At 41.0% G+C, this 18,470-nt stretch overlaps 1 protein-coding gene across 2 annotated transcripts in view; it reads right to left on the bottom strand.

The window, feature by feature from the left end:
- Positions 1-18,470, bottom strand: part of LOC110530392 (potassium voltage-gated channel subfamily H member 6) — a 71,999-nt gene that overhangs the window by 38,131 nt on the left and 15,398 nt on the right. For both annotated transcript variants that reach the window (XM_021613401.2, XM_021613402.2), the window contains 4 exons: positions 8,328-8,486; positions 5,205-5,426; positions 4,795-5,052; positions 4,294-4,505 (listed from right to left, as the gene is read on the bottom strand). In XM_021613401.2, coding sequence (XP_021469076.2) covers positions 4,294-4,505; positions 4,795-5,052; positions 5,205-5,426; positions 8,328-8,486 — 851 coding nt within the window. The remainder of the gene's footprint in view (positions 1-4,293; positions 4,506-4,794; positions 5,053-5,204; positions 5,427-8,327; positions 8,487-18,470) is intronic.

Raw genomic sequence — 18,470 nt, 5'->3', positions numbered from 1 at the left:
TTTTCCAACAATTGTTTACAGACATATTATTTCACTTATAATTCACTGTATCACAATTCCAGTGGGTCAGAAGTTTACATACACTAAGTTGACTGTGCCTTTAAACAGCTTGGAAAATTCCAGAAAATGATGTCATGGCTTTAGAAGCTTCTGATAGGCTAATTGACATAATTTGAGTCAATTGGAGGTGTACCTGTGGATGTATTTCAAGGCCTACCTTCAAACTCAGTGCCTCTTGGCTTGACATTATGGGAAAATCAAAAGAAATCAGCCAAGACCTCAGAAACAAAATTGTAGACCTCCACAAGTCTGGTTCATCCTTGGGAGCAATTTCCAAACGCCTGAAGGTATCACGTTCATCTGTACAAACAATGGTATGCAAGTATAAACACCATGGGACCACATAGCCGTCATACCGCTCAGGAAGGAGACGCTTTCTGTCTCCTAGAGATGAACGTACATTGGTGCAAATAGTGCAACTCAATCACAGAAAAACAGCAAAGGACCTTGTGAAGATAATGAAGGAAACAGGTACAAAATTATCTATATCCACAGTAAAACGAGTCCTATATCGACACAACCTGAAAGGCCGCTCAGCAAGGAAGAAGTCACTGCTCCAAAACCGCCATAAAAAAATGACTATGGTTTGCAACTGCACATGGGGACAAAGATCATACTTTTTGGAGAGATGTCCTCTGGTCTAGAGGTCGACCGATTATGATTTTTCAACACCAATACCGATTATTGGAGGACCAAAAAAGCCGATACCGATTAATCGGACAATTTTTTTATTTATTTGTAATAATGACAATTACAACAATACTGAATGAACACTTATTTTAACTTAATATACAATAAAATCAATTTAGCTTCAAGTAAATAATGAAACATGTTAAATTTGGTTTAAATAATGCAAAAACAAAGTGTTGGAGAAGAAAGTAAAAGTGCAATATGTGCTATGTAAGAAAGCTAACGTTTCAGTTCCTTGCTCAGAACATGAGAACATGTGAAAGCTGGTGGTTCCTTTTAAGATGAGTCTTCAATATTCCCAGGTAAGAAGTTTTAGGTTGTAGTTATTATAGGAATTATAGGACTATTTCCCTCTATACCATTTGTATTTCATTAATCTTTGACTCTTGGATGTTCTTATGGGCACTTTAGTATTGCCAGTGTAACAGTATAGCTTCCGTCCCTCTCCTCACTCCTCCCTGGCCTCGAACCAGCAACACAACGACAACAGCCACCATCGAAGCAGCGTTACCCTTGCAGAGCAAGGGGAACAACTACTAGAAGGATCAGAGCGAGTGACATTTGAAACGCTATTAGCGCGCGCTAACTAGCAAGCCATTTCACATCGGTTACACCAGCCTCAACTCTGGAGTTGATAGGCTTGAAGTCATAAACAGCGCAATGCTTGACGCACAACGAAGAGCTGCTGGCAAAACGTCTGAAAGTGCTGTTTGAATGAATGTTTACGCACCTGCTTCTGCCTACCACCGCTCAGTCAGATACTTAGATACTTGTATGCTTGTCAGATTATATGCAACGCAGGACACGCTAGATAATATCTAGTAATATCATCAACCATGTGTAGTTAACTAGTGATTATGATTGATTGTTTTTTACAAGATAAGTTTAATGCTAGCTAGCAACTTACCTTGGCTTACTGCATTTGCGTAGCAGGCAGTCTCCTTGTGGAGTGCAATGAGAGAGAGGCCGGTCGTTATTGCGTTGGACAAGTTAACTGTAAGGTTGCAAGACTGGATCCCCCGAGCTGACAAGGTGAAAATATGTCGTTTTGCCCCTGAACAAGGCAGTTAACCCACCGTTCCTAGGCCGTCATTGAAAATAAGAATGTGTTCTTAACTGACTTGTCTAGTTAAATAAAGGTATAAAAAATATTTAAAAATACCTATTTCCAATTGTTATGAAAACTTGAAATCGGCCCTAATTAATCGACCATTCCGATTAATCGGTCGACCTCTACTCTGGTCTAATGAAACACAAATAGAACTGTTTGGCAAAATGACCATCGTTATGTTTGGAGTAAAAAGGGGGAGGCTTGGAAGCCGAAGAACACCATCCCAACCGTGAAGCACGGGGGTTGCAGCATCATGTTGTGGGGGTGCTTTGCTGCAGGAGGGACTGTTGCACTTCACAACATAGATGGCATCATGAGGGAGGAACATTATCTGGATATAGACAAATCCACTAATTTGAATGCTTGTCCACATACTTTTTTATATACAATGTAAATAATTCAAATACTGAGCAATATTCTACGCAATTTTCTGGGGTGAAAATTATATTATTTTATACTAAAACAATTGCTCCGAGAAAGAGATTTTGATCAACAAGGAACATTTTTCTCAAAAGAGTAGGGGTGAAAATCATTGACACCCCTAAAGATTTATTATAACTGAAATAGCCAAAAGTTTAGTATTTGGTCCCATATTCAATGATCACATCAAGCTTGTGACTCTACAAACTTGTTGGATGCATTTTCAGTTTGTTTTGGTTGTGTTTTCAGATTATTTTGTGCCCAATAGAAATGAATGGTAAATAATATATTGTGTCATTTTGGAGACACTTCTATTGTAAATAATAACAGAATATGTTTCTAAGCACTTCTACATTAATGTCGACGCTACCATGATGATGGATAATCCTGAATTAATCGTGAATAATGATGAAAGTTACAGAGGGTCAAAGATCATAATAGTGAGAGGTCAGCGTGACTTGAATTAATATCCATGGGGCAACCATTGTAACACTCTGATGTATTAAGCAATACACACAGGGCCTATTCTCAATTAGATTTGCTCAACTCCTCCATCCTCTGTCCTCTCTCGCCTCCTTTTGAAAACAGTCACGGGTAATCAGCTGTGAGGAGAGGGAACATGGACGAAAATGCTTGTATGAAATGAGATTCTGCTTCTCCACTCGCACGTATCAGGCAAATGTCGTTTGTAGGTGTGGATCCCAAAATAAATGTGTAAAGTGCTTAAAACAAATGAAGTTAGTTGTGCACAACACTTTATAGATAAAAACAATATGCTACTTATTGTTTTAAACGTGTGCATGCTTTCTCCTCCGACAAAACAAAAGCTGAATCAAAGGGGGTGTGGCAGATTTCAAAACACTTCCGCGAAGGACCCAGGTAGGGTATACATGACCGTCCTCGATGAAAAGTGGCTTTTGAGGAGCGGAGGGCCTTTTCTCATTTCGACAAGTCTGTCCTCCGCCATCTCTCCTCCATCCTTTCTCCTCTGTGACCTGGAAAACAATACGTGGTCGAGTGGTCGAGGATAGTGCCAATTCGTTAGTAGGCAAACGTTTGACGGTCCTCCCCTCATCGATAGCCTCCTTTTGGCGAGGAAGTACAATTGTACAGTGGTGGAAAATATACCCAACTGTCATACTTGAATAAAAAAAGTAAAGATACCTTAATAGAAAAGGACTCAAGTAAAAGTCAACCCAGTAAAATTCTACTTGAGTAAAAGTAAAAAAATATTTGGTTTAAAATATACTTAAGTATCAAAAGTAAAAGTATAAATAATGTCAAATTCCTTATTTTAAGCAAACCAAATGGCACCATTTTCTTGTTTTTTTAATTTACGGAAAGCCAGGTGCACACTCCAACTAAGACATCATTTACAAACAAAGCATTTGAGTTTAGTGAGTCCGCCAGATCAGAGGCAATAGGGATGACCAGTTCAGTTGATAAGTGAGTGAATTTGACTATTTTCCTGTCCTGCTATGCATTCAAAATGTAACAAGTACTTTTGGGTGTCAAAGAAAATTTATGGAGTAAAAAGTACAATATTTTCTTTAGGAATGTAGTGAAGTAAAAGTAAAAGTAGTCAAATATATAAATAGTAAACTACAGATTCCCCCAAAACGACTTGAGTAGTACTTAAGTACTTTACACCACTGCAAGTGTATGCTACCTGAGAGCTTCACCGAAAAGTTTGGAAATCTGCCACACCCTCTGAATCAGCTACTGTTTTCTCAAAGGAGAAAGCTGATTGAGGCACAATACAAAAACAACCGACTCCATGTTTTGCAATATAACCATGCAGTTATTTCCGTCAACCTCTGTACTCTACAGTGACAAGTTCACCAGCAGCAACTGAATTTAGAGCAAAACTATCTGGATAGTGCTGCCACCCTCAGGACAGATACTGCAATGGCAGACTACATAAGGAGCAAGGTGTCTGTGAAAGCCTCTCGATACTGCAGGTTGTCATGAAATAGTGTCAACCCATCCATAAGAGAAGAGCAGCGACCAACCTGAGTGACTTTCTCAGTGACCCCGTGTGTGCGGTCCATTAGTTTACAGGGGGCGATGATGTCAATCTCCGCAGATGGGAGGGCCACCAGGGGGTCTGGCCTGTTGTCCAGTGGGTTGAGCTGGGTCACGTGACTTAAGGTCCGGAAGCGGATGAGGTTGGGGTCAGACGTGGAGTCAGATGTAACATTATGCAGACTGGACTTCATTCCGCCTGAGAAGGAATAAATATAGATGGATATTTCATTGCCTGTGAATTAAGAGTTGAATGTGCTGAGTGCAAGATACAGTATAAGGAGATATTCAACAGATGGAACATAAATGTAAGACAAGCATTAATCAATTACATGTTCTTTGATCCTCAAATTTCGTTATGCAAACCCCCTTCGTGTGTCCCATACATGTCCTCTACTTGCCCCTGTCCCTGTCCTTGCCACCATCCACATCCGTATTTCTGTCTCCTGCCCATGACCCCTATCCCCTGTCCCCATCTTGCCCTCTACCTGTGCTGCTGGGCCGCGTCTGGAGCTTCCCGTGCCAGCTGGACCGTCCCCTGCGAGTCTTGATGCCGTCCACAGATGAGGCGTGCAGCGGGCTGCAGAGGCTCTCATAGGAGCGGCTGGGCATCACGCTGCAGTTGGAGCCACACTCCTCGTCCACCCAGAGGCAGTGCAGCCTGGGGGAGGACTGGGAGAAGCCCATGGCCAGGGACAGGGCTTGAGGGGCATCCGAGGGGTCCCCGGTGGGAGAGACAGGGTCACCTATAAACATGCCATTTAGCAGACATTTTTATCCAAAGCAACTTACAATGAGTGCATATATTTTTGTATTTGACCGCAGTGAGAATCAAGCCCACAAGCATGTTGTTGCTAGCATGATGCTTTTACCAACTGAGCCATACAGGACTACTCACCTCCCAGCAAGGCCCTCTGGTCTTCGTCCCAGAGTAGTACCCCGGTGCCCCCCAGCCGCCGGCGCTCTGGCAGGGACAACAGCTTGTCCAGGGCTACAGACTCATGCCCCAGGGCAGAGAAGTCGCGCTGGTGGCCCAGCTCGGTGTCATCCTCCAGGGAATGTTTACTGCTGCTGAGGGAGCGGAGCAGGGCGGAGGGCAGACGGAACCTATGCCGACGTGCTGCAGGTCAGAGGGGAAATGTCAGAGGGAAACGGAGATAGGTTTCTGACTACGTTACACACCGCACCAACATCATTAGTAAAGCAATGACATAATTAATTACTACACTCTTAGAAAAAAAAGTACTGAATTGTACTTAAAGGGGTACAAATGCATGTGACTGTAGTGGTACCCTGTGTCCATTGTGCCATTAGTTATAGGTACATAATTGTACCCAGTTTGAGGTTAAAAGTATGTTCCTATATTATTTTTAAAATAATAACTATATATATATTTTTTGTGGATTTGTCCTTCCTCTATGGGATCGGGATCGGTGGGACGGTTGAGCTAATGTATGCTAATGTGATTAAAATGAGGTTGTAAGTAACAAAATAATTCCCAGGACATAGACATATCTGAAACAGGCAGAAAGCTTAAATTCTTGTTAATCTAACTGCACTGTCCAATTTACAGGAGCTATTATAGTGAAATAATACCATGCTATTGTTTGAGGAGAGTGCACAATTATGAACTTGAAATTGTATTAATCGTGTACAACATTTTGAACAGATATACAATGGTTCATTGGATCAATAAAAAACTTGGCACATACACTGCTGCCATCTAGTGGCCAAAATATAAATTGTCCTTGGGCTGGAATAATACATTATGGCCTTTCTCTTGAATTTCAAATAATAATAAACACGTTTTTTTCTTTATACGATCTTTTATCAGATCTAATGTGTTAAATTCTCCTACATTAATTTCACATCTCCACAAATGTCAAAGTGTTTCCTTAAAAATGTATCATGAATATGCATATCCTTGCTTCAGGTCCTGAGCTACAGACAGTTATATTTGGGTATGTAATTTCTGGCAAAATTTTAAAAAAAAGGGTCAGATCCTTAAGAGGTTTTAAGGTCACTACAATATTAATTAGAGCTCATTGTTGTCTCTTATGTAAGCCTTTATAAATACTTCAGAACTGAAAGCCAAAAAGCTCAACTTTTAATTAACATAAACAGAGACCACTTAAACACTTCCACTCACAGGTGGCCAAAAAGAACTAACTGAAAATAAGCCAAACTAAGCCACGCCACAAACAAACTAAGCCACGCCTCCAATGATTGTACAAAAATGTACCATTTTACACAGTACATTATCCACACATACCGGAATTGGTACCGAACAGTACCATGTGAGATCATACAGTGGGGCAAATAAGTATTTAGTCAGCCACCAATTGTGCAAGTTCTCCCACTTAAAAAGATGAGAGAGGCCTGTAATTTGCATCATAGGTACACTTCAACTATGACAGACAAAATGAGAAAAAAAATCCAGCAAATAACATTGTAGGATTTTTAATGAATTCATTTGCAAATTATGGTGGAAAATAAGTATTTGGTCAATAACAAAAGTTTATCTCAATACTTTGTTATATACCCTTTGTTGGCAATGACAGAGGTCAAACGTTTTCCTCCATGCAGATCTCCTCTAGAGCAGTGATGTTTTGGGGCTGTTGCTGGGCAACACGGACTTTCAACTCCCTCCAAAGATTTTCTATGGGGTTGAGTTCTGGAGACTGGCTAGAACAACTCCAGGACCTTGAAATGCTTCTTATGAAGCCACTCCTTCGTTGCCCGGGCAGTGTGTTTGGGATCATTGTCATGCTGAAAGACCCAGCCACGTTTCATCTTCAATGCCCTTGCTGATAGAAGGTTTTCACTCAAAATCTCACGATACATGGCCCCATTCATTCTTTCCTTTACATGGATCAGTCGTCCTGGTCCCCTTGCAGAAAAACAGCCCCAAAGCATGATGTTTCCACCCCCATGCTTCACAGTAGGTATGGTGTTCTTTGGATGCAACTCAGCATTCTTTGTCCTCCAAACACGACGAGTTTTTACCAAAAAGTTATATTTTGGTTTCATCTGACCATATGACATTCTCCCAATCTTCTTCTGGATCATCCAAATGCTCTCTAGAAAACTTCAGACGGGCCTGGACATGTACTGGCTTAAGCAGGGGGGACACGTCTGGCACTGCAGGATTTGAGTACCTGGCAGCGTAGTGTGTTACTGATGGTAGGCTTTGTTACTTTGGTCCCAGCTCTCTGCAGGTCATTCACTAGGTCCCCCCGTGTGGTTCTGGGATTTTTGCTCATCGTTCTTGTGATCATTTTGACCCCACGGGGTGAGATCTTGCGTGGAGCCACAGATCGAGGGAGATTATCAGTAGTCTTGTATGTCTTCCATTTCCTAATAATTGCTCCCACAGTTGATTTCTTCAAACCAAGCTGCTTACCTATTGCAGATTCAGTCTTCCCAGCCTGGTGCAGGTCTACAATTTTGTTTCTGGTGTCCTTTGACAGCTCTTTGGTCTTGGCCATAATGGAGTTTGGAGTGTGACTGTTTGAGGTTGTGGACAGGTGTCTTTTATACTGATACCAAGTTAAAACAGATGCCATTAATACAGGTAACGAGTGGAGGACAGAGGAGCCTCTTAAAGAAGAAGTTACAGGTCTGTGAGAGCCAGAAATCTTGCTTGTTTGTAGGTGACCAAATACTTATTTTCCACCATAAATTTGCTAATAAATTCATTAAAAATCCTACAATGTGATTTTCTGGATTTTTTTTCTCATTTTGTCTGTCATAGTTGAAGTGTACCTATGATGAAAATTACAGGCCTCTCTCATCTTTTTAAGTGGGAAAACTTGCACAATTGGTGGCTGACTAAATACTTTTTTGCCCCACTGTATGTGTACCTCTGGAGGTGCATGATATGTATTTCTATCTTCTTGTACCCAAGAGAAAAATACTGTACCCTAAAAACTCTGGACCCCATTCATCACCTCAATCTCTTTCTGACTTACTATAACTAGATTTTTTAAGGTTTTCCACACAGAGGATCCTCTTTGTTTACCTAGGGGAAGCCAGGGGATGGGCAGCTTGTTGAGCTCTCTGGTCGGGGAGCTGGGAATAGGCGGATCAGTGGGCAGCTCAAAGTTGAGGATGAACATGATCACCAAGCCATCCTCATTCTTCACTGGCACCACATCAATTTTACAGGAGAAACACATACCTGAACACAGAGACACATCACCACCAAAGTGAGAAAACACCTGTATTTTAAAGCACATGAATGCATACCAAAGTTCTCCTCTAGAGAGAGACACACAACAGCAGAGGAAAGCTGCAGAGATCAGCCAGGGAGTGGCCAACTGGGCGTTGAATCAATGTGGAAAACTGATTGGATTTGCAAAAAGTCATCAACTTAAGGGCATTTCGTATTTTTGTCCTACAACTTTGAACCTAAATTCAATGAGATGATTATATATTTTGTTGATTTCACATTGAATTCAACAAAAATGAATGATCTGCTGTTATCATTCAATATTCAGGATAGTATTGTAATAGGCTCCATAATAACATAAACACAGGCTTTTGATGTAATTTGCAGAGAGAGATAGGCACTGACTCCTCCACATCATCCACCTGGCAGAGAGCTACTGCTATGCCAGGAGCCAAATCAATCCGGCTTCCCCTTGGAGAATGAGAGAGAGAGAGGTCACTGACTGACTGTGGAGGGATGGGGAGGAGGTAGCCAGATAACAGGTTAGCAGGAAGGACACATAGGACAGGCCTGACAGGGACAGTAGGAATATACTGTATCATCATCCCCTCCCGGATTAGAGCTCTAACATGGCCCCTTATTCTGCCTAATTCATCTCATTGAAATCACACAGTCATCTACTGCACTGCAAAAACCATCTGCTACTGAACACTTTGTTCCGGGACGCACCACATCCTAAATCTATACAGATTTATATGCACATTGGTTTAGTCACCTTTTACATGTGGAGCACACCTGAGAACACTTCAATTGCTAGATATAATAACAATAGTGACTCTATCCAAAACTGAGTGAAGGTCTACAAAGGACTTTATTGAAATCATTTGTTGGAATTATAAGTGTCCATGTAGAAAAAAATGACCTAAATACATTTTTAAGACTACTGGTAAAACATTTTTAAATAAACATTAGAATAATGTATGTCAAATGTTCTGTACCTGCAGGGGATCAGTATTTTACAAAGAGCCAAGGACAATTATCAGGGGCAATATGGAAACTGGATCATACTTCTCATGAAGACCACAAGCACCATATAAACCAAAATAAATGATATGATTATATCCCCCCTCCCCATCTCTCTTTTTCTCTCTACATCTGTTTTCTTTTCTCCCCGTCAGTCTCCCCCTTCTCTTTCTTCTTTCCACCCTACCTCTCCCTCATCACAAACTCTGAATTACTCATTGGAGATTTCTCTCTCTCGTTCTCTTCATGAAATATTTACATATTAGCCCGAGGAGAGAGCTGAACTATTGATCTGTCTGTTCCTCCACTATTTCATCTCTGTCTGCAATAACACAGGCAGGCAGTGGACAGCAGAGTTGTTCAAACCGTTTAAAACTTCGCCAAGACCAGAGATGAGAGATGCCTGACACAATGATGGACATACATGTTCTTAATTTAGCTGTTCTTTTACCAGGTAAGTTGACTGAGAACACATTCTCATTTGCAGCAACGACCTGGGGAATAGTTACAGGGGAGAGGAGGGGGATGAATTAGCCAATTCTAAACTGGGGATTATTAGGTGACCGTGATGGTTTGAGGGCTAGATTTGGGAATTTAGCCAGGACACCGGGGTTAACACCCCTACTCTTACGATAAGTGCCATGGGATCTTTTAATGACCTCAGAGAGTCAGGACACCCGATTAACGTGCCATCCGAAAGACGGCACCCTATGTTAGACTCAGCCAATAATACTGCTCATCTAGCCTGCATGAATGCATATCATTAAGTGATGAGGAACAATGACAAATCAATGACAGACAGCTCTTGCATTCCAGCAGTGCCCAACTCAGATAAGCAGCTGAGAATGAGTCTGTCTGATATACACTACCGTTCAAAAGTTTGGGGTCACTTAGAAATTCCCTTGTGTTTGAAAGAAAAGCATGTTTTTGGTCCATTAAAATAACAGTAAATTGATCAGAAATACAGTGTAGACATTGTTAATGTTGTAAGTGACTATTGTAGCTGAAAACAGCAGATTTTTAATGGAATATCTACATAGGCATACAGAGGTCCATTATCAGCAACCATCACTCCTGTTTTCCAATGGCACGTTATGTTAGCTAATCCAAGTTCAGAATTTTAAAAGGCTAATTGATCATTAGAAAACCCTTTTGCAATTATGTTAGCACAGCTTACTGTTGGTCTGATTAAAGAAGCAATACAACTGGCCTTCTTTAGACTAGTTGAGTATCTGGAGCATCAGCATTTGTGGGTTCGATTACAGGCTCAAAATGGCCAGAAACAAAGACTTTCTACTGAAACTCGTCAGTCTATTCTTGTTCTGCGAAATGAAGGTTATTCTAACGTGAGAAACTACCAATATCTCGTTCAACGTTGTATATCTTCACAGAACAGCGCAAACTGGCTCTAACCAGAACAGAAAGAGGAGTGGAAGGTCCCGGCGCACAACTGAGCAAGAGGACAAGTACATTAGAGTGTCTAGTTTGGAAACAGACGCCTCACAAGTCCTCAACTGGCAGCTGCATTAAATGGTACCCGCAAAACACCAGTCTCAACGTCAGCAGTGAAGAAGTGACTCCGGGATGCTGGCCTTCTAGACAGAGTTGCAAAGACAAATAATATATTAAATATTCACAAAACCAAATTCATCACAAATGTGGACACTGGATTGGATCATTGACTGGGTACTAATGATTGATACTAGGTGTGGATACTGTTCATGAAGATGACACTTAAAGACCTCCAGTGATATTTGAACTTTTCCTGTTGAAAAGCGATAAACCAAGTATAAATACAGTAAAGCACACACACATTAAAGGGTATCAAAAATTTGTTTTGAGAAAAATAATGTTTTTTAGACAACTGCAAACTTCAAGGAGTAGAGCATTCAAGGAGTTGGTCTGTTGGTGCCTGCTGATGTCATCGGCCTCCGGTCTTGCTTGAGGAACACTAGAGGAGCAATAGAGAGCAAAAGAGGAACCCCTCCCCCCCATGTCATGAGGCACCTGGACCACCTATTGAAATGCCACTTGTGCCTTTTGTTAAGTAAACAAGTGTTAAATGAGGTGAAAATGAGAGTAGGACTTTAAGGATTTGCCAGAATAGAGCTGGCTGTGGTCCTGGTCAAAAGTAATGCACTATCTAGGGCATAGGATGCCATTTGGGATATATCCTATCTATTAGAGTTAATGAGCCTTGGGGATAATTGGACAATTAATGCTAATAAAACACTGATTCTGCTCTCAGGGGAGAATCACCTTATTATCTGTGGAAGGAAGTCATCATTGTTCTCACTGAGGAGAATTAGAGATAGACACTAGGACGTGGGCCCTATTGGAAATAAGAAGTCCTCATCAATGTGAAGCCCCTAAAACAACAATTACTTTGTGTGAGGTTCTCTATTCAACACCTAAGAAAAGGAAAACAAGAATTCCTCTAAAACAGATTTTAAGACAGATCCACCTTTGGCACATCCACACAATCCCACTGAAACACTGTTTCACTTCAACAATAGTCAAACAGTTAGATTTAGTTTCGATTCCGAGGATACCTTTGACCTGCTAAAAATAAAGCACCAATGACCACTGAGCCAATCATTCATTCAGAAATATACAGTTATTTTAGAGCCCAAAAATAATCCCACCATCGAAATTTGGCTTTATGTGTCAAGTGAACACACATCTATGAAAAGTTAGACATGACTAATGTACACTCATAATAGCCATTCACAACGCCCTGTAAGTCATCATCACTCTACCTAATAATAACCTTAGGAGTCAGCCAATAATAGATCAGTGAGATTTACAGTGTGTGGGGTCATTCCTCACTCAGAGAATATTAATCTGGTTGGTGTGAGTGTCTTACGTTTAGCCTTCCACAGTATCTTTCTAACATCACACTTTACACATCTCTGATGTTATTGATCTGCATTATATTTTACTACACACAACATCAATTCAGGGCTGGGGATGGCAGAATTACCAGATAACCATGTAACCAACGGTTATGGATTGTCATAACTGTCATAACCGTTTAAATCAGTGGAGGCTCCTCAGAGGAGGAAGGGGAGGACCATCCTACTCAGTGAATTTCAGAAAAATGTAAATAGTAAAACATAAAAAGTGATCCTTTTTGGAGGATGAAAATGGCACCGTAGAGAGAACACGGTGTTTCAGCGAGCTCTCGTAGCATTCGTAAATTTATATTTTTACATTAATCTCCTAGCTTGAAAAAGTGGTAGAATTGGCTAAATAAGTTACCATATAATGAGTTTTGACGGCTTTTTCGCAAAAATCTCCGACAACATGCCCAACAGAACTACTAAGAAGTCGACCAAAACCACCACCCCTATGGATGTGCATGAGGAGCTAGCTAACGTTAGCGAGGCTAGCACCATTGCGGATCCAGGCACAATGGACCTGGTGATTCAAAAGATGACTGATAACATTACTAAAGTGATCGATGCTAAGATAAGAACGGTATTGGAAGCAATAGCAGGCCATTCAGCTGAACTACAGAGGGTTGTGGAACGTGTTGTTGAGGCGGAAGGAAGAATTGATGCAGTGGAAACTTCAACTACATCTATGGACGCTAAGATAAAAGCACTTGAGAAACAGGTGCGCGAAATGGCGGAGCACATTGACGACATGGATAATCGAGGACGCAGATACAATATTCGTGTTGTGGGACTCCCGGAAAATTCTGAAGGGACACGTTCAGTAAAATTCTTTGAGGAATGGATCCCTGGCTACCTACAAATTGACACTAAGGCTGGCCGTGTGAAGCTGGACAGAGCCCATCGCTCTCAAGCACCGATACCCGGTCCCAATCAGTGCCCACGGCCGGTGGTTATAAAGTTCCACAACTTCACCGACAAGCAGCGCGTCATGGACGCGGCTAGAAACATCGGCTCTGATGGTAGTCAACGTAAAAGTCCTAAGGTCTCATTCTTCAATGATTATTCCACTGCGGTTGTACGAAGACGCAAAGCGTTTGATGAGGCGAAGGCTCGACTCAGGAGAATGAAGATGGACTACGCACTGTTGTACCCGGCCACATTGAAGATTATGGTCAACGGATCACCTAAAAAGCTCTACACACCTGAAGAGGCTGCTGCGTTTATTGACTCTCTCGGGTAAATAACTTTCAAGCTGCACCTCAGCAGCATTGGATAACTTTGTTTATTTTTGGTTGAATCTGATCATGAAACAGTGACGTGAGTCCTCACGTACTCCGGCTCAGTAATATTCGTATCTTTATTATTTTTCTTGCTAAAGTAATAGCCGCTATAGCTCAGGCTGAGATATGTGTGAATCCATATTGGTGCCCAGGTTTGGTTTTAGGTGGAAGAGCCTCAATATTCTCCTATTGATTTTCTTTTCCATACATATAAAGGATGAGGCTATGGAGCGGCGATGCAGACTTAAGAGTCTACATTGGAGAGTTGAAATCCCCTGCATGTTAGCTAGTGGGAAAACCCCCTTTTGGATCTTTACATGTTTAATTTTTGGGTTTAGTATAGTTCGAGTTCAGGGTTCATATTGTTTGTTTATGCTCGGTGAGATAGAGGAGAGTTCAACACATGGAAAAAGGTACCACCCCACTTTTACAGTGGGATCCAGCCTGGATATTGAATGGTCAAGATACAATGGCAGGTAACGGACTGCGTGTATGTACATGGAACATTAGAGGGAGCCATAACCCCATTAAGAGGAAGAAGGTACTATCTTTTTTGAAAAAAGAAAATATTGATATTGCCCTGTTGCAAGAAACTCATTTGGATGATAAGGAGCACCTGAAATTACAACAAGGGGGGTTTGGTCAAGTGTTTTTCTCATCATTTACATCCAGAAGTAGAGGGGTAGCAATTCTGGTGAAAAATAACTTACCACTTAAGGTCTTGAATTGTGTGAAAGATACATTTGGTTGCTTTGTTATAATTAATGGTACTTTACAAGGGCAGAACATTTCTATAATGAATATTTACTTCCCCCCTGCTCACCCCCCTGATTTCCTCACTAAGGTTTTTCTAGACTTTTCAGAATTAAACTCGGACACTGCAGTGGTTGGAGGAGATTTTAACTGCTTGTTGAACCCCCTTATTGATAGGTTCCCCAGCGGTATAGCTTCACTCTCTCCTCAAGCTAAGTCACTTAAAGCTATTTGTGATGATCTGGGGTATGCGGATGTCTGGAGAGCTTTTCATCCCTCCAACAGAGAGTTCACTTTTTTATCTGCACCTCATGGATGTCAGACTAGAATAGATTATTTTTTTGTGCCCAGGACGTCTCTGCAGTCTGTTCTATCCGATAGGATAGGAAGCATAGTCATATCTGATCATGCTGAGGTGATCCTGGACATAAAACTCAACGGGGCATTCAATCGGTCAAGACATTGGAGGTTAAACACAACCATTCTTAAAGACCATACATTCACATCATATTTCATTACAGAGTTTAAAGCAATTTTCTCTATTAACTCTCAATCAACAGATAACCCCTCGCTCCTTTGGGAGACCTGTAAAGCGTATGCCAGGGGTCTGATTATGTCATACACAGCTACTAAGAGACGGAAAAAGCGTGAAAAGCAAAAAATGTTAGAGGGTGAATTAGGAACTAAAGAGAAGGACTACATTAAAACGCCCACTCCTGCCCTATTAAAGGAAATATCAGTCATTAGATCAACGTTAGACTCTCTCCTAACACAGGACGCTGAAAAGAACATTAGATTTGTCAGGCAAAAGCTATATGAACATGGCGATAAGCTAGGAAAGTACTTGGCATACCTAGCTAAAAAGAGAGCTGACTCTCAGTCAATTGCTACTATTACTGACTCTGATGGTAATCATTTATATGAAAATAAATTGATAAGTGACTCATTTAAGAAATTTTATACAAATCTTTATGCCTCAGAACTGCCAAATGATGCACCCAAATTAATGGAGAACTTATTTTGTAAGATTGAGCTCCCTACTATCTCCGAAGAGCAGCGGTCCCTCCTTAATGCCCCTATTACCAAGGAAGAGATAATGTTCGCAATTAAGAATCTGCAAAATGGTAAGGCCCCAGGACCAGACGGGTTTTGTAGTGAGTTCTATAAAGAGTTCCATGGCCTGATCCTTGAGCCATTGCGTGATATGTTTAATCACTCATTTTCAAATGACCAACTCCCTCAAACGCTGAGCGAAGCCAACATTTCACTTATTCTCAAAAAGGGAAAATGCCCAGAGTCTTGTTCCTCGTACAGACCAATTTCCCTTCTGAATGTGGATAGAAAATTGCTTTCTAAAATTCTAGCCACAAGATTAGATGACTCACTGCCACTAATTGTGAAAGGAGACCAAACTGGCTTCATTAAGGGCCGTAAGTCTTGCAACAATGTCAGGCGGCTTCTTAATGTAATTCAAGCTTACCAACAAAGTGCTGTGGTTGGTCTTGTGCTCTCCCTAGATGCTGAGAAAGCATTTGATCGTGTGGAGTGGTCTTACCTATTATTTGCTCTAAATAAATTTGGTTTGGGTGACAACTTTATAAAATGGGTGAAAGTTTTATATGATGATCCTCAGGCTGCTGTCCTTACTAATGGGCTATGGTCAAATAGCTTCTCTATACACAGAGGTACCAGACAGGGCTGTCCTTTATCCCCCCTCCTCTTTGCACTCGTTATGGAACCACTGGCCGAGGCCATCAGGGTAACGCCTGCTATACAAGGGCTGCTCATTGGTGATGTTCACCATAAAATAAGCTTGTATGCTGATGATGTCCTGATATTCATCTCTAGTCCCGAGACTTCAATTACAGCTCTTATTAATATTATTGAATTATTCAGCGAATTCTCAGGCTACAAGATTAACCTAACTAAGTCAGAGGCTATGCCACTTGGTAGCCTGCACTCTGTACCTAATACTTCTCCCCCTTCCCTTTTAAATGGTCTCCCTCAGGTTTCATGTATCTGGGTATATTTGTCACTCCTAAATTCCAGCAAATGTACAAAGCCAATTTTGTTCCCTTGTTTGATATAATAAGACAGGATCTGGAGCGCTGGAACTCTCTCCCGATTTCTTGGTTGGGTAGAATATCCCTCTTGAAAATGAACATTTTACCTAGACTACTTTACCCAATCCAAATGATCCCAGTATTACTCTCCAATAAGGTAATAAAGGATGTAAATGGATGGCTAAGTTCCTTTATATGGAGTAAACGCAAGCCAAGACTTAAGATGGCAATATTGCAGCTGCCAAGTTCTATGGGCGGCTTGGACCTGCCCAATATCAGGTTCTATCAATGGTGTGCCCACCTTTGTTATATTTCTGACTGGATCACAAATGATGACTCCTCTATTTGGTTAGACATTGAAACTTTTTTTTTATCTTTCAAAATACCCCTTACAGGATCTTTTATTTTTCCGAAGTTTCAAGTCTGTAGAAGATCACAGCAATAATCCCGTTACACTTAACACACTCAAAGTATGGAGGTCAGTTCAACGCTTCCTGGGAAGGTCCAAACTAACCTCTGCTCTTACCCCAATTCTTAACAATCCAGATTTCAGTCCAGGATTGCTGGATGCCGGCTTTAACTTTTGGCTTAATAAGGGCATACGCAGGCTAAATGACTTATTTGTTGATAAGATTTTGTTGTCATTTGAGCAGATGGTCGAGAAATATCGACTCCCAAAGCAGGACTTTTTCCGCTTCCTGCAAGTAAGACATTATATCCTGAAGAGCACCACCTTAATTGGTAACCCTGATGTGTCTGTCATTGAAAGAATGCTTTTTTTCCCACAAAGGAAAATGTCTGTAAGTCTGTTTTATGATACTTTAAGGTCCCTTTCTGCTGTCAACACACATAGGGTGAAACAAGTGTGGGAGAAAGATTTGTCTGTTACTATTGACGAAGAGATATGGGAGGACATTTGGAGATATGCAAAAACAATATCTATATGTAATCGTACTAGAGCAATCCAATTAAGAATAATACACAGATTGCATATATCCCCAAATCGCAGACATGCTTTTAGCCCCACTTCCTCTTCCCCTCAGTGTCTTAAATGCAAAACTGATACAGGCACTCTAACAGATTGTTTATGGTCATGTACCAAAATACAAAGATACTGGTCTGGTGTTCTGCAAGAAATTGAAAAGATCCTAGGGGTTGATCTAGAATTGGACCCAGTTTCTTTACTGTTAGGTCTCCCTAGTAGGCAGGTTACTTCTGTGGGTAAAAGGAGGCTTTACAACATCCTTACCTTCGCAGCGAGGAAAAACATCCTTTTACAGTGGATTAGTGATAAGGTTCCTTCTATTAAAGATTGGCATAAGATACTATTTGAATGGGTGCCTCTGGAATATCTGACATGTACATTGCATTCTAAAACAGACCAGTTCTACAAAGTATGGGAACCTTATCTAAATTACCTAGAACCTGAGGTATCAGCTATTATGCTGCAAGGATTCTCGTAGAATGACGGGGATGTATGTATTTCAGAACTACACTGTACGTTCCATGTGTGGAACCTAACCTCTTGGTTTAAACTCAGCTTTTTTGTTTAATTTCTGTTTGTAGGTTTGTTTAAAATGTATGTATTGAGAGACGCAATGATGGTGATGGGGTGAGAGAAGCACCGAGCGGGAAGAGGAAAATGGTGTACGTACTGTATATACGCGTAGATATGTGTAAGTGGGTGCTGTTTTTCTTCTTTTTTTCGGTGTGCTTTGTCTCTGTTGTTGTATCTCTTAATATGGGTGAAAATTGTGAAATTCCAATAAAAATACTGTTAAAAAAAAAAAAAAAAGTGATCCTTTTTAGATAAAACTATACTAAATATATTCACGTCACCAAATAATTTATTAAAACACACTGTTTGCAATGAAGGTCTATAGCAGCCTCAGAATCACTCTGTAAGGTAGCGCCATAGTGTAACCGGAGGATAGCTAGCTTCTGTCCTCCTCTGGGTACATTGACTTCAATACA

The sequence above is a fragment of the Oncorhynchus mykiss genome, chromosome 8, assembly GCF_013265735.2.
Source record: "Oncorhynchus mykiss isolate Arlee chromosome 8, USDA_OmykA_1.1, whole genome shotgun sequence".
Taxonomy (NCBI): domain Eukaryota; kingdom Metazoa; phylum Chordata; class Actinopteri; order Salmoniformes; family Salmonidae; genus Oncorhynchus; species Oncorhynchus mykiss.
This window is presented reverse-complemented; position numbering and strand designations above follow the sequence as displayed.